This window comes from Furipterus horrens, unplaced genomic scaffold (assembly GCF_987537825.1).
Source record: "Furipterus horrens unplaced genomic scaffold, mFurHor1.1.pri manual_scaffold_2, whole genome shotgun sequence".
NCBI classification, from domain to species: Eukaryota; Metazoa; Chordata; class Mammalia; order Chiroptera; family Furipteridae; genus Furipterus; species Furipterus horrens.
This window is the reverse complement of record NW_028327172.1, coordinates 19,522,206-19,538,951: the sequence shown is the minus strand read 5'-3', so window position 1 is coordinate 19,538,951 and position 16,746 is coordinate 19,522,206. Positions and strand designations below refer to the sequence as shown.

Genomic DNA, 16,746 nt, shown 5'->3' with positions numbered 1-16,746 from the left:
TTTTGTGAGGAGTCACTGAGATGGTATCTGTAAAACACGAGACTCAATGCTTAGCCCATTCTAAGTATTCAGTAAATGCTGTTATTACCCACCCCCCCTCTCTCCTTTAATAGGTTCATTTGTATGTTCAGCAAGTATTTATTAGAGATCCACTGTAGGCACCGTCTAGTGCAGCTCATTCCAAAGTGGCGAATGAAACTATTCAAGTGAGTGTCTACTCATCACCAAACAGCCCAACCCAAAGCCGGTGACATCTTTGCTATAAGGAAAAGCAGAGTAGGGACTGGAGTGACTGTGGGTGGGAAGTGGGGTTTCCACTGTAGACAATACAGTGGTTAAACAGACCTAAATAAATGAGGAGTGAGCCATGCCAGCCCCTGGGAGAAAGGCATTCCAAGTAAAGGGAACAGCCGGTGCAAAGGTCCTGAGGTGGAACTTGGCCTAAGGGGCTCAAGGAGGAGCCAGGAGGCCGGCATAGCCAGAGCAGGGAGACGGGGTAGGCCTGAAGTTGGAGAGGTCCCTGGGAGCTGTGTGATGCTGTGATAGGGGCTTTAGGCTTCGTTTAGGTGGAGGGAGGACAGTGAAGTTCCGAGTGGAAGACTGATGCGTTGAGGTTTATGAGAAAATCCCCTCAGTTTGGGTGGTAAAAGACCTGTAGGCAGCCTTTCTTCCCTTATCCCTGAAAGGATGGCTGGAGCAAGGCGGGCTGGCCCTCTTAATTTGAGCATCCATTGCTGGATCTTGCCTGTAACAGTTCTTACCATGGTGTTTGCTCAAGGTGACTTTTAGTTCTTTCGTCCCTTCCATGTTTATTAATTGGATTTCTTCCGCAAGGAAGCTCTTTCCCTTCTCCCTCATTTACTTATTTATTCAACAGTTCATGATATCGGTTTGGACTCAGAGGTATTTATTGTATTCTCGGAGTTTCAAGCCAATACTATTGTTGTTTATTTTGTTGCCCAAATTATTCTGCCGTTGCTCATTGGGAACTTCTTCAGGTTGATTCCTGCACCCTTTTGACATGCCTCCATCATGTCTTGAACACTTCTTTACTTTCCGGCAGCACAAGGCACTCCATCCAGGTTTATTTTGTGTTTTCCCCTGGAATCAACCACTTCTTCAAGGAGCCCTGGTTCCCTTTATTGGCTATTTAGAAACAATCTGGGTGCTGGGGGCACTTGTTGCTGTTGGGGTGCATTGACTGCTCTTGTATTTCTTAGCAGATGGAGCTACAAAATATATGTATATACACTAACGCATACGCACACACACAAATTAACAGTTCTCCCTCTCTTCCTTCCTCCCTTCCTTCCTTCCTTCCTTCGCTCCTCCCTCCTTCTCTCCCTTTCTCCCCTCCCTTCCTCCCTCCCTCATTCCCTTCCTTCCTCTCTCTGTATATTTATGTCCATGCCCATGTCTGTGATCTATTTATCCAAACCTTGAGTTCACATTGATGGCTTCAAATCCAGTTCAAAGCCTCAGGGTTCATCTCTGCCTTCCTACTTCCCTTATTTGTAGCTTCTCCCTCTGAGAGTGAAGCGCCTTGCGGTTACTGTCTGCAATATATTTACTTATTTATTCAACCCTGGTAGACACAAAAGGTAATTTCAGAACTGCTGCTGCATTCCCTGTGACAAACAAATACAACTAGAATACCGTATTTGTGTACAGTTCTTTCTCTTTAGCCTCATAGAACCAAGTCAAAATAACGATTTCATAGTTACTTAGGTTAGTTCTTTTCTTCCCCAACCCCTTCAATGTGGTGGTGTTGTTATTCATTTGTAATATAGTTATGTGCATTTGTTACTATTTATATTGCATTTTAAGTCTATACACGTGCATACACACAGCTGATTTTAATTATTTACCTTTTGGGGACAGGAAATATAATCAAGGTTCTAAGAGTCAGAGTTATACAAATAGACTCAGAGAAACGTGCAATCTCCTCGTCCCTGCTACCACATTCCATTCCCATTTCCCCATCATTTCCATCTCTTTCCCATCCACCCCTGTTGGTAACCAGTGTCTGTAGTGTGTTTATTCTTCCTGAATTTCTTTTGCGCAGGTAAGACAATTCATGTATATTTTCTTATAGCCCCTTCTCTTGCTGTATAGAAGGTTAAAGTACTCCGGCTACTCTTTGCAGTTTGCTTTTTCCACTTCACATTATATCCAGGGGGTCACTTCATATCAGGTCATAGATACCTTCCATGATGAGCTTTTTAAACTTTGGTGATCAGAAAAAAAAAATTAGCAACTCAAGGATCAGTTTTAGAACTCTGTAAGTCTGTTGATGATGATGATGATAAATAGCATTAGCATTATTAATTGGGCATCTACAGTATGCTATGCTCTGTGCTAAACATTTGATACAGATCATCTCATTGAATATTTTCTAGAGCCCTATGAGGTAGATATTAGCTTCAATTTACTGGTAAGGAAACTGAGGCTCAGTAATATTTGAAAACTTGCCTGAGGTCATTAAAAAATGGAGCCACAATTTGAAAACTCTTCCATGTTTGTGCTTTGTGAAGAGCACACCAGCAAGTTCTAGGTCGAAGCAAAGCCATGTGGTCTTTTAAAACGGAGGCATGTCCCAGCCCTTAAAACCCTCTTGATTGTGGATCAGCTGCTGCTGCAGGCGGCATGTGGCTGATGGCAGGAATGTGAAGGTAATAAACTGCCTGTTTGTTCCAAAGAAACAGCCCTTCCTTTTGAGGAACCTGTGTCCTGCCTCTAAGACAGGAGATGAGAGGGATGCTAGGTGGGATCTGCTCCCTGGGATGCAGTCAGTCGCCAGCCAGAGCAGCCAGGACCATCACCGGGAAAGGGAAAGGACGCTTCACCACAGGTCTGTTGGGCTAGCAGGACTCTCAGTCGAGACCAAGTTACAGCAGTTTCTTTTACAGCTGTTTGTACAGCAGAAGTGGAGGAAGGATTTCTTTGAGCAGGAGTCTGGCTTCTGTTTCGAGAACTGACAGCCATTGGCAGAGGCAGCACAGTGGTGTGGTTGAGAGCGTGGCTTCTGGAGGCTGAGTGCCTGGGGCCTCACGCCAGCGCCAGACTTGCTAGCTGCGTGACCTTGGGCAAGTCTCTTCACCTCTCCAAAGCACATCTGAGGAATGGGGATAAGAACTATACCCATCTTTGTTGGGGTCCCCGAGACTGTCCCCAGGTTCCGTGATTTGCTAGGATTCATAAAACTCAGCCTGTAGTCATACAGCTGTGATTTATTACAGCAAAGGGATCCAAAGCAAAAGCAACACAGTGGGGAGGTGAATGGAGCGGAGTCCAGAGGAAACCAAATTCAAACGTCCAGTGGCATCACACAGGATACGCTTAACGCCCCCACAACAAGTTGCAGCAGACAACCGCGTGAAGTGTTTTCTACTGGGGAAGGTTGTTAGGGACTCGGTGCCCAGGGTTTTCACTGGGAGCTGGTCGGTCACACCCACGTCCTCTCCCAGACTCTCAGGAAAAAAGCAGGTGTTCAGCATGAACTTCACTGTTTGCATAAATAGTTTGGGCACAGTGAGCCATTATTATGAGAGAATGGTTTGAACCCTACCAAAATCCAAGTTCCCAGATGCCAGCCAACCACGGGCCCGCCTTGCCAGCAAGCCTTTCTGAGGATAGCAGTCCCAGGCCGTTGCATCGATTTTTGTCTGCACACTGTCCCATTGGGTGGTTGCTGGGTAGATTAAAAGAGATGATCCGTGTGAAGCGCTGCCACTCCATCTAGTAGAGCAAGCACTCAGTGACTGTGGGCAATTACTTTGAGAGTCAGGGAATGAATTCCGAATGGCTCATTAGCGCCTGAAGAGCGAGCTCCATCCATCACCCATCTACTCACCCATCCTTTCCCGTTGAGCACATTTTGATTGAGCCCTGCTGGTGTGGGGGCTGGGCTGGCCTCTTGGGGGCTTTCGAAGTGGCAGGATTAGCCACTCCCTTCCCAGGGGATGGTGCATGTGGGCCTCCAGCCCGGCTGAGTATCAGGCATGGGTGGGGGTGGTCGGAAACTTCCGCAGGCTTCCAGGTGAACGTGCAGGCCCATCTGCACTCAGCGTCGGTGGCGTGGGTGTGCTGAGGTCAGAGAGCTTAAGCTAACGCCTTGCTGTTGGTCCTGTTCTTCGTCCCGCAGCCAAGGCCAGATCGAAATGCGGCCCGACGTTCTTCCCCTGTGCCAGCGGCATCCACTGCATCATCGGCCGCTTCCGCTGCAACGGGTTCGAGGACTGTCCCGACGGCAGCGACGAGGAGAACTGCAGTAAGTGCCGCGAGCTTGCGCGCTGCGAGCCCCGTGCGTTCCGGCCGCCCGCCGCCTCCGTGCTGGTCGCCGTCCCCTTCGGGCTTCTTCCGCCCACAGGCTCAGGCATTTTCTGCTCGGACCCCCATTCTGTTCTTCCTTTACCGCTTCTGTCTTGTGTAAGTGCTTAGCTGCCATTTATGGGGGACCCTTCTAAGTGCACTGGGCCCTGGGCATACTTTGTTTTCAGTTCTGACAGTCGCTGAGCAAATGCAGGCGTGTGATCCCTGCTCACAGGAAAGGAATCTGAGGCGGAGAGAGGCAAACAAATGCATCCAGTGCCACATGGCTGACAAGTGGCAGAGCCAGTTCTCTTCCCTGATGGACTCTCCCACTCCACAGCCCGCACTTATGTGCTTGCCTTCCTTCTTACTTTGAATTCTTTTTTTAAAAAAGATATTCGTATATTGATTATATGCGTACTGTAAGAATATATTTTGGAAAAAACATTCAAACAGTATAGAAAGCTAAAGTTTTTTATTTGTGACCACCCTGATTCCTTTTGCCTGCTGTATAATATTCCATGGTGTCAACACAGACATACAAACCCCCTCTGGTTCTTCCTGCCCTACCTTACCTCTTAGCCGTCTTAGTGTTGAGTGTCACTCCTTGGCCTGGATAGGTGTAGCTCCTTCCTTGCCAGCATCCCTGTGTCCAAAATGACTTTACACACAGCAGCTTCAGTGACCTTCAAGCATCTCTTCCCCGCCTTTCATACTATTCCATCTCTCCCAGCATATTTCTTTGTACCTGCTGCTGGTTACCCTGGTCCCTGCGCCCTGTTTCTTCTTTGCTTTCCCCTTAAATGTTTAGACTATGGGAGCTTTTGTGACTATAGGCAGCTCTGGGCAAATTTACACATTTATTTTCTGTGTCTACATATTTTAATAACATTTTGTTTTCTGATTATTAAGAAAACTTACAAAATATGGAAAAGTATAAAGAGGGAAACGAAGCTTCCCAAAATGCAACACTGTTAATATTTGGACTTTCATGCCAGCCCTTTCTCTCTCTCTCTCTCTCTCTTTCTATCTCTGTCTCTCTCTCCCTCTCTCCCCCTCTCTCCCTCTCCCTCCCCCTCTCTCTTCTTTTCTCTGTGTTTTTCTTCTCTAATTGCTTCATTGAGTTGTCCTCTTGCCTGTGACCGTTCTGTCTTGTTATCAGTTTTTTTTCAAAACATAAGTTTTAGTGACTTCAACGATTGTTTGGATAAATTGATTTTCCCTTATCCTGTCAATTCTATTTTAAGTCCCTGAAGAGGAAGGTGACTGTCCCCTGTGTTATTTATGTCTTTTCAGGGAACAGTCATTGCTGTCCCCTCCCAATAGGGCCACAGGGAGTTCATAACTTTCCCATGTGCCTTCTCCTCTTGCCTTATTTCATCTTCTGGGTCTCAAATGGCAGAAATATAGCACAGCCACTAGGTTATCGAATGGGTAGTACACTGGCTGAAACTCAGCTTCCCAGGGAGGCTGCATATCACTGACGGGGTCTGGCCTGACTGAACATAGTGACTCTGGAGCTGCAGTGTCTGGCCTCACCTTTGTGTTTACCCTAATTAAGCATGAGATGGACAAGCTACATGATCTCTTCGCACAGCGGTTTCCTTGTCTCTAAAAGCAGTGCTGAAAGCCTGCTTCCTGGGGCTGTTGTGAGGATTAGATGCAATAATATCTGGAAAGTGTGTAGTATAGTGGCTGGCATGGAGTAATTGGTTATAAAGATTTGTAGTGACTTAAAACCATGAGTGATTAAGGGGAAGACCATAATTACTTGGATTTCGTCTTTGGCTTAGGATGTCCAAGAACATACTTTCTTTTTACACTGAAAAAAATTTTGCATTTGGAATTAGCCAGCTGGACTCAGTTTAGATTATCCCAATTTCATTGGCAACATCCAGAGCACCCTAGGAGGCCTGATAGGGTGTTGCCCTTGGCCATATTAATGTCATAGAGCTTCTTCATAGCCTATGTAGTCTGGTAGTTGTTGGCCTTGACATCCACAGTGGACACAGGTGTATACAGTAGTCCCTCTATATCGCGGTTCACTTATCGCGGCCTCACTGTATCGTGGGATTTTAAAAAATATGTTTAATTATTTATCGTGGATTTTTCACTGTATTGCAGGATTTTGCGGTACTATATATGTATGTTGTTAAAGTTACATAGGTTTAAGAGTGTAGAATATGTTTAAGAACAAGTAGTGTTTATAAAAGTGTGGAAAAGGTTAATAAGGGAGTGGGAAAGGTTAATAAGGAACTTAGAACAGTTCCTAAGTGTGTGGGAAGGGTTTATAAAGCCTTAAAATATATATAAATACTAAAATAAATATAAGGTTCCTACTTCGCGGATTTTCACCTATCGCGGGGGTGTTGGGGGGTGGGTCTAGAACGAAGTACCTGCAATTAGTGAGGGAATACTATAGTTGTCTTCTATCGTCTTCATGGCTGACCCAGTAGTTGGGGGAACTTGCTGATGGCATAGTGGTCAAGCTTGTTTCTCCTCAGGGTGCTCTTCCAATGATATTTGGGCTGCCTTCAGAGCCCAGTGTCTTGGGCCATCAGAAGGTGGGTAATGTGCGGATCTTGGGGAATTTGTGTGTGTGTGTGACTGTGGACGCCTTTCAGCACTGCTTTCTTTGCTTTCAGAGCCTTTGCTTTGGCTTCAGCTCCAGGAGGGGCAAGGGTTTCCTTCTTCAGGTTCAGCTCCATCTTTGTGAAAAGGGCATGCTTCTTTCTATTTCATTTAATGTCTGTTAGCTTGATCTCTACTCCTATTATCCATGGGGATCTTATAATCTAAGGGGTGAATTATATATATACACATATATATCACATATATACTAGAGAGTAATCCATTGCCAATAAAAAGCAAGTGTGACACATCATAGTATGTACTTTTTAAATGATTGTGTCCTCCTACATACTCCCTGCTTTAGTTCAAGACCATGTCTGCTTTAAATGTTTGGATATTGGTCCTTGATTGTCTAAGTGAATAAATTATATCCGTTCCATATTAAGTCTGCATTTTCCTTTGGCACATCTACTATTTAAAAATAGTGGTTCTGATTCACTATTTTGAAAACTGATAAATAAAAGGAAAGAATCAAGCATTTACCCTCCCTTTCCTATATGAATTGTACCTCTGACAAATAAATACCTGACTTACGAAAGTCCATTGTTTTATTGAAGAATACCAGCTATAACAGAAGAATGAGCGAATCAGGGTATCTCTGTTCTGTGAACTCTTAATAAAGAAATGGATCATCAGTGGCTGCTGAGACCATTAGATGAAAAATTGATGGGAAGCTTTATAATGGACAGATCAGGCTGGAAACTTCTGGAACCAGCCATCTTCTCACAGTTTGAATCAATATTGAACCACTTTAAGATGAACATAGAAACCCTCTCGCTCTGTAGATAACTCTGTGTTATAGTTGTTTTAGTACATCTACGTGCGTTAAAAACTCCAAAAGACAGAGTTTTAATTTTTGCTTTAAATTTTCAAATATGTTTTAAAGAAGTCCAGAGGACAAAAAATCAGAGAAGATTATTTACCCAGAGAGTTGCTATTTTGGTCGCTCTTCCCTCATTCTTGATGTTCCAAGTCTCCTTCTGGTATCATTTCCCTTCTGTCTGAAGAACTTCCTTTAGCAATTCTTTTAAAGCAGGTCTGCCGGCAGCAAACTCTTACTTTTCTTCATCTGAGAATGTCTTTATTTCACCGTCGTTCCTCAAGGATATTTTTACTGTATATAGAATTCTAGGTTGACAGTTCATTTCTTTAAGCACTTTCAAAATGTTGTGCCACTTCCCCTGGCTTCTACGGTTTCCGATGAGAAATTTTCAGTCATTCAGATTGCGTCTCCATAGAGAATACATCATTTTTCTCTGACTACTTTGAAGATTTTTTTTCTTCAGTTTTTAGCAGTTAGATTATAATGTGCCTGGCTATGCAGAGTTCTTTGAGTTCATCCTGTTTTAGCTTCTCTTTGAATCTGTAGGTTTTTGTCTTTTGCCAAGCTATTATTTCTTCAAATATATTTTTAAGTGCTGCACTCTTTCTTCTTGTCTTATACGATTCTGATAACAACTTTAGATCTTCTGTTATTGTCCCACGGGTCCCTAAGTCTCTACTCATTTATTAATCGATCTTTTTCTTGTTTAGATTGGGTAATTTCTATCTTGTCAAGTTTACATTTTCCTTAGTCCACTTTCAAGCCCACGTACTGTGTTTTTTAATTGACTTGATTACTGTATTTTGTTCTAAAATTCCTTTGGTTCTTCTTTATATCTTCTGCTTTTTGCCAAGACTTCTTATTTTCCCTTTGTTCCAAGAGTGTTTGTGATTGCTTGTTAGAGTATTTGTATAATAGTTGCTTTAAAGTCTTCATCACATAATTTCAACATGTGTCTTATTTTGGCAATGATATTTGTTAATTACCTTCTGCCATACATATTGAGATTTTCCTGATTTTTGAGATGGCAAGTAATTTTGGATTATATTCTTGATATTTTGATTATTATGTATGACACTCTGGGTTTTGTTTAAATCCTACGGAGAATGCTTATATTTTTGTTTTCGGAGGCAAATGACCCTGTTGGGTCAGGCCACCAGTTCTTGACGGCCCTCCATGGGCTGTGCTTGCAGCAGTTCCCAAGCTGTTTTTGCAGTGCTGTTTGGCTCTGTCCTGCATGCGCAGCTCCCAGTGGCCGGTCTAGGGCCTGGTTAGTGGAGCAGGAGCTCAGTTCTCGTCTTTGGTGTGCTAATGAGGACTGGTGCTCTGCACGTGCAGCTTGGGGATCAGCCTAGGAGGTCGAAATAACTTCACGGGGTTGCTTTCTTGAATGCTTCCCTTTCCATGATCTCTCTGGACACGTCCCAGTTGCCTGGGACTCTTGAGAAGGGAAAAGAACCTACCTATTCAGTGATTGTTCAAAATTTGATCTTCTTCCCCAGTTGGCCCGCTCCACTTTTTCTTTTCAGAATCTGAAAATAGCTGCTACATGTGTTCTGTCTAGGTTGATTTGTTTGTGTGTTTGTTTTTTAGCTGCATTCAGTGGGAGAGCCAGGGTGGGGAGTGTTTACTGCATCTGACCTGGAATTGGAACCTCCTACAAATCAGTTTTAGCATCACAAGGAAAGACAGTCAGATGTCATTCATCTTCTTCTTTTTTTTTTAAATAATTTATTTATTTATTTTATTTTTAGAGAGAGGTGATAGGAGAAAGAGAGGGAGAGAAACATCTCTGTGTGGTTGCCTCTCACTCGCGCCCCCAAGTGGGGACCTGATGGGCAACCTAGTCATGTGCCCTGACTGGGAATCGAACCAGCGACACTTGGCTCACAGGCCAACACTCAATCCACTGAGCCACAGCAGCCAGGGCTCATTCATCTTCTGATATGACCCAACAGGAGCACACATCACCACTGTGGTGTATTTCTACCAAAAACATTCAACCTGAATCTGATTGAGCCCATATATCTTAGTGAGCTTGGGCTGCTATAACAGGGTACCATTGACTGAGTTGCTCAAATAACGGCAATTTATTAGTCACAGTTCTAGAAGTCCAAAGTTCAGGGTACCAGCATGGTTGGGTTCTTGGTGTGGGCCCTCTTCTAATTTATAACCTCACGTGACCTTCCTTGGTGCGTACACACACAGAGAAATCCCTCAGCTCCCCCCACTTTTTAAGGGTGCAAATCTCACCATGCAGGCACCATCCTCATGGCCTCATCTAACCCTAATCACCTCCCAAAGGCCCCACCTCCTGAGACCATCCCATTGGTGATCAGGGTTTTGGGGGACAGAACATGCAATCCATGATATTAACCATGAGTTTATAGGAAGTTCAGGGCCAGTGGAACATGTTAGTGACCTGTAGGGAGACAAAACTGCCAGATCCAGAATGTGGGAAATTCTTCAGGACCCAGTGTCATCCATGAATAAATTCTGAGAAAAAATAGGGGGAAAGGGAACCTATGAATTGCAGGAGAGAGAGAGGCAAGGGCATCGGTTTCAGACATGCACAGTTTGGGTGGGGGTGTTCAGACAGAGGTGCCGGCAGGGCATAAGGAGAGAGATATTCATTGCTAGACTAGAGGTTTGGATAAAAGGCAGGCTTGGGTGTTAGACAGAAGGTCGCCATGACCAGGAAGCCTTTGTAGGGAGGAGGACACAGTTCTGCCCCTGGCACTGAGCCAAGAAGCCTGGAGAGGTTTTGAAATTTTAAATCCTATGAGTCTTTAGAGACTGGGAAAAGGCAGGCAGGACTGAGGAATCTTCACCTTCTGCCTCTTGCCCAGACTTGGCAGCCCCTTCCCTTCCGGCAGTCACGAAAGAGGTTCTGTCTCCATAAATGTGAGTGAACATGGGACACTGTTTTCAGTGGCCAGAGGGCTGCCTTACTGAGCAGACTCTGAAAGGACAGCAGGAACTTGCAGCTGGCCGCAGACAGGCTGCCTCGGCTCTTTGAAGGTCCGGACTTCGAGCATTTTCCAGGCCACAAAGGAAGCAGTGCTCATTAATGGGACAGATTATTTGCAGAGGGGCTTGGGGCCAGGCACCCTGCATCCTGAAACAGAGCAAGTCTCGGGGCAGCTCCGTTTCCCCCAGGTGCCTGGTTTCCAGGGAAACGAAGCTAGGAAGACAAGAGCCCCATGACGCTGGGATGCTGGTTGAGGAAGTGAGTGGTAACACCATGGGATGGGGAGCAGATGGAAAACGTGAGGGCTGGCAACAAGGACCTTCTCATTGATGTATTTCATCAAGAACCCTTTGAGGTGGAAGAGGGGCCAACCTCACAGACTTTAAATGGATTAAAGGCGACATTCCCTAGGTCCTACTGGAGACAGATTGCTTCATTTCCTGCCTTGACGCCAGTCAGTTGCTTTGGGGCAACCGCAGTGGGCCCTTAGCCCTTCCCTTCAGATGTGGTTGAAGTAAATGCCGCCAGTTTAATGAGCCACTGAGCTTAACCTTAACTCGGCCCTCCTTCCCCCGCTCTGGCAGGGGGAGACAGGTTCTCTTTGCTGAGTATGTGGGCTGGGAAACAGATCCTCAGATCCCTGTTTGTTGTGGTAATAACTGAGGAGCTTTTAAGTCCGAAATAGAGTTTTTGAAGTTAACTCTGCAGACAATTTTCTTCATCCCTATTGAAATAAATACTATCAAACACATTGTTCCTCTCCCTAGTTAACTGAGTAAAATACTACATTTTTCAGTGACTGGGAAACTTTAGCAAGGTCAAAGAAAACATAGATTTCGAGCACAGAAAATACGGAGACATAACATCCTAAAGTTCAGAGCGCTCCTTGGCCAGTTGATGAGCAGTCTATTTAGCAGTTACTCTTTCAGGGTCCTGGGTGATGAAGGCTCCATGGGACCACAGGAGTCCCTGACCTTGACCGCTGCCCACCCAGAGCCTAGAGCCTACAGCGTTTGGTCCCCTGCCATCCCACACACACTGGCCCTGAAATTGGGCCAAGTCTGGGAAATAGCTGCGGAGGCCCTGAAAGAAATACAGTGAAACTCGAGCCGTCTAGTGGGGAGATACGCTGCTCTGGTTCAGTGAGCCTGCCTAATAATTGAGCATTGATGCCTGTGAGGACCATTGTTGATGGGGTGCTCGGAGATGTGTTGCATCTTGGCTTAATCTGTGTTTAATTGGTGACAGCACTGGGCCATTCTTAGGACTATTCATTTTTAGACTGGGCTATAATACAGGGGTGCCTTTGGCTCCTTTTAGAACTTTCTGGTCTCTTTTGAAACTATCTTAGGCTGCTCTTCGGTAGAATTCTTAAGATTGCTTTTTATAGCTTTTCTTGTTTCCTCCCATAGTTGTCAGCTTTTATTTCTTGCCAGCAGTTTGTCTGTAGAGTGGCGAGCCATCCCCTGGCCCTTCTAATTTGCTGTGTCCCTGGGAACCAAACACAGACCTCATTGGAATTTACTTAAACAGAGAATCAATAGACCCGGAAGAAGAAGAGACTTGCAGGCCCTTCCCTGAGGAGCTCCTGGCACCTGAAGGGCATGAACAACACAATGTGTGTCTGGGTCGTTCCAAGGCCTTTTTTTCTGGCTGGGTGCTGGGTTGGGGGAGTGTTCCTCTAGCATCCTTGCCTGTTTCCATGCCCCACATTGTGGGAGAAGGGGGTACAGTGTTTTATGAGGAGCCATTGATAAAGAGGAATCCCAGGGGTGGTGGTTTACAGCCATGTACCTGTGTCTTCTGAGCAGCTGGGCAACTGAGTGTGAAAGAGACCCAGAACAGGTGTTGGTGAGCCAGAGAGAATCTGTGGGAAAGAGAGTAAAGAAAAAGGAAAGTGAGGGATCACCGAAACTTGCCTCCCTGACTGGATTATTAAAAATTCCTAGTGAAGTCTTTTCAACGTAATAGAAAGGAAAAGTAAAATTAAATGGACTTCTGTGTTCCCAATACCCTGTTTTAAAAGTTATATTACCTATAGTTGTTGTTATTATTTTTAACTCACACCTGAGGATATTTCCATTGATTTGAGAGAGAGAGGAAGGGAGAGAGAGAGAGAGAGATCAATGTGAGAGAGAAATATCAATCGGTTGCCTCCCATAGGCACCCGAACCTAGGGATTGAACCTGCAACCTAGGTATGTGCCCTGACCAGGAATCAAACCTGCAACCTTTTGGTGTACGAGATGATGTTCCAACCAACCGAGCCACTTGGCCAGCACCCTATAGTTATTATTATATTATCATAACTAAACTATAGTTAATCATACTGTATTGTGCATTTGAAAGTTGCTTAGTTTTTATTCTTTCAGCATGTATTTTCCTATCCATCAGTAATAGGTAGCATTCTTTTGCATGGATAACTTCATACAAGTGGCACAATACTGTAATAATCTTTCATAACTTTTCTTGTTTCCTCCCATAATTGTCAGCTTTTATTTCTTCCTCACTGTTATATTCGTAGAATTTATTCATTCATCTTGTCTCTGATGCATTCATTTTTCACTGCTGTTGAGCAGGGGTTGGCAGACAATGGCCCCTGGACCAAATTTAGTCTACTGCCTGTTTTTGTAAATAAAGTTTTATTGGGACCTAGCCATGTCCTCATTTTCAATAGCTGCTTTGCACTACAATGGAAAAGTTGAGTACTTAAGATAGAGACAAAGACCAAATGGTTAGCAAAGCCTTAAATATTTACTCTTGGGCCTTTTACAGAAAAAGTTACCCAAGCCCTGCCTTAGACTTCTGAGGTAAAAGTGCTTCAGTAAACATTTTTGTTTGTTCAGGATTCTCCCTAGAGTGTGTAACTGGAAGTGAAATTACTGGGCTGGAGGGCATGTGCACCTTAAACTTGACCAAATATTACTACATTGGTCTCCAAGGTAGACCTGCCAGTCTGCACTCCCACTGGCAGTCTGTGAGACTTCCTCTCCCCCCACGTCCTTGCCTACAGCCAGGCATTTTAAGACAGGGTTGGCAAGTGGATGCGGTTAAAGTGGTGCTTCATTACAGGTCAACATTCTTTCAAGTTGTTATTGACCATTTTCCATTATGGGAATTGTCCGCTAATAATATCCTTGGCCCATTTTCTTATTGAGTCATCTTTTTCCTTTTGAATTTTGAGAGTTCCTTATGTATTCTGGCTACTAATCCTTTCAATTATGTGCATTAAAAACCATCAGTGACTTGGTTTTCAGTCAGTCTGGGTTCTTTACCAGAGCTGTGTCTTACGTTCTAGTCAGCCTTAGTTCATCTTGAAGACGTGAGGGATCTTTACATATACATGCATACATGTGCACACATATGTAGTCTGTGTGAAGGTACATATGCACAAGCACTCATATGTAAATGACTTCTTTCCTTTGGGAAGGTTTGCATCATCTACCTTTGTGAGAGTCTAAAGATGAAGAAAAGTAAAGAGTTGCCAACGTTGGCAGCAAGGTTGATCCAAAACAGCCTCCCCGACTAGGAGAGCCGCTTTGGCGCTGTGGACATGACTCTCAAGGTCCCAGGGAAGCTGAAGGACACCGTGAGGGGATACGAAAGGTTTGGAGGGCTGCCTTGGATGGAAACCGAATGTGCTTTGTGGTTTTGGGCTTTTCCCATTTTGGTTTTGGCTAAAGACAAGACAGACCTTGGTTTCAGCTTGATCAAGTCGAACCATTCTCTGGCTCACAGTGACCTAAGTTTGTTTGTTTGTCTTTGCACTGGTCCCTCATCTTCAAAACTGAGAGCACTGGCTTCCCTTCTCTTTCCACCCCCTCTGACCTTTCAATACAAACTGTCTGAGGTGAATAGTTAAAAGATAACTCTGCAGTCCTTCTAGTTTATGGATCCCTGTGAAATTTACAGTCCTTGCAGCCACGCTCTCTGTGTATCGTAACAGTAGCTCAGTGAAGCGTGCCGGAAGATAGATGGCGGCTGCCCTCTTGCAGTTGAGAACCACTGAGAGATGCCGGAGCGGGCTTGCCCCTGACCCCACAGCAGCCTTCTGCCCTGGGCCTGGCATCCTGCTCTGGTGCTCCTCCCACAACGTGCAACTCAGGTGCGCGCTCAGCTCATCACCCAAGATCCAGGATGAGCCCTCTTGATCATCACCAATGTTGCTCCTTCAGACATAACCAGGGACACATTGCGTGAGTCTGCACCACGTGCCAGACACTGCACTATACGTTTTCTCTTGTTTTGCCTCAGGTGATGCTCAGACTAGTGGCTGCGTAAGGAGCAGGGCCAGCATCACAGGCCTGTGACCAGCAATCAGTCACTCAGGGCCCATGTTTACCTTACAAGGATGCTGTTCTTGCTTTTACGCCCTGTGCTTAGCCTTCCTGAATTTTTTAATGATTTTTGAACAGTTGGCTCCACATTTTCCGATCTGCACGAGGCCCTGAAAATTATGTAGCCAGTCCCGTCCACAGATACGAAACCAAAGCTCAAGAGGTGACATCGTTTGCCCAAGATTACACAGCTAATAACTGGCAGAGCTGAGATTGCAGTGATTCCTACTTTGCTACTTCATTTATTAAAAATAGAGCTTTGAAGAGCCTTGTTTGAACTGCACTGCAAGGTACCAGGAATGAGGCAAATCACACTGTAGAAATACTGATTTTCTGTGGAGATTCGCTTCCATGTGGGTAAATAGTTCTGTGGTGACCCCACACTGGCCAGTTGCCACCCTCATCATTGAGGGAGGGGTTCTGTCATTACTTGTAAGGTTCCTGAAAGTGTCTGGAGCAGGGAACCTCATGGGGGAACCACACAGGCTGACCAAGTGGGTTAATGGGCCTCTTGGATTGCAAAGAAGTGAGACCACCACGTTTAGCGATCTGTAAAGATGTGTGAGGAGTTAAGACGCTGGTCCATAGTTAGGGCACCAGAAGGATCTGGCATAGCTCTTAGACCAGATCATGCCATCACTGCCTCGGTGGCAGAGGTTTCTGGAACCCCAGCTCAGCTACTCCTTCTGACTTTGCTTTTCTCTGTGTGTCTCTTATGCTACCAACCATTCCAGTCTCTACTCTCCCAGGACATTCAATTTTGCCCCAGGCCCTCAGGGGCTGCCGGCCTGCCTAGAGGTCGACCACTAGGGTGAGGCACCCGGCCATGCTGGTATGGCCCTGGGTCACCAGCAAGGTGACTTGGGCAAAGGAGCTTTTAGAATAGGGTAGAGTGAGTCTTGTCCTGTCCAGGTCATTGTCCGGCCGGTCTCCCAGGACGGGCTTTGATCAAGTCAGCCACCCTGGAAGGTGAGCTCACTGCTTCCCGGCTAGAGAGGGTCCCCAGGGTCTCCACAGCGACTGGCTGGCCTCTCTAGTGACGCGCTCTGCTTTCCCTTCACAGCCGCAAACCCTCTGCTCTGTTCCACGGCACGCTACCACTGTAAGAACGGCCTCTGCATCGACAAGAGCTTCATTTGTGATGGGCAAAATAACTGCCAAGACAACAGCGACGAGGAAAGCTGTGAAAGTTCTCAAGGTAGGAGACACCCCGGCTCTAAAATACTTGCAGCACCACCCTGCAGTGACACTGCCAGGGAAAAAACAGCCCCCGTACCGCTTCCAAGTACAAAACCGTGTTAGTGTTTGCCCTTGACCGTGCAGCCCCTGTGCCCATCGCTTTAACTAGAACACATCATTCATTTTGTTTGCCTCATGTATCGAACATCATATATACGTTTTCTCTTCAAAATCGAAATTGGCTCCCGCTGGGTTACACCCTGTCAGGGTGCTCTGCTGTGTTTTTCCGAATTGTGGCATTGTCGGGGGCCATCGGGGTTGTTTCTTTGCATTGAATTACTTGTTCAGGGTAAGGTCCATTGGGGTGGGGGAGTATCTGCATGGTTCACAGCCTCACGTTGCCACACAGCTGTGTGAAATGCTTTTTTTGCTTTCCACGGCAGCCAGCATTGTCTGCGATGTCAGTTTCCCTGTAATACCCCAGGCTTTCGCTGC

The 16,746-nt window shown here is 45.5% G+C and overlaps 1 protein-coding gene across 2 annotated transcripts in view; it reads left to right on the top strand.

Annotated features, from left to right (window-relative positions):
• Window positions 1–16,746, top strand: part of LDLRAD3 (low density lipoprotein receptor class A domain containing 3) — a 208,667-nt gene that overhangs the window by 88,556 nt on the left and 103,365 nt on the right. For both annotated transcript variants that reach the window (XM_090262606.1, XM_090262598.1), the window contains exons 3-4: window positions 4,145–4,270; window positions 16,136–16,270. In XM_090262606.1, the coding sequence (XP_090118732.1) occupies window positions 4,145–4,270; window positions 16,136–16,270 (261 nt within the window). The remainder of the gene's footprint in view (window positions 1–4,144; window positions 4,271–16,135; window positions 16,271–16,746) is intronic.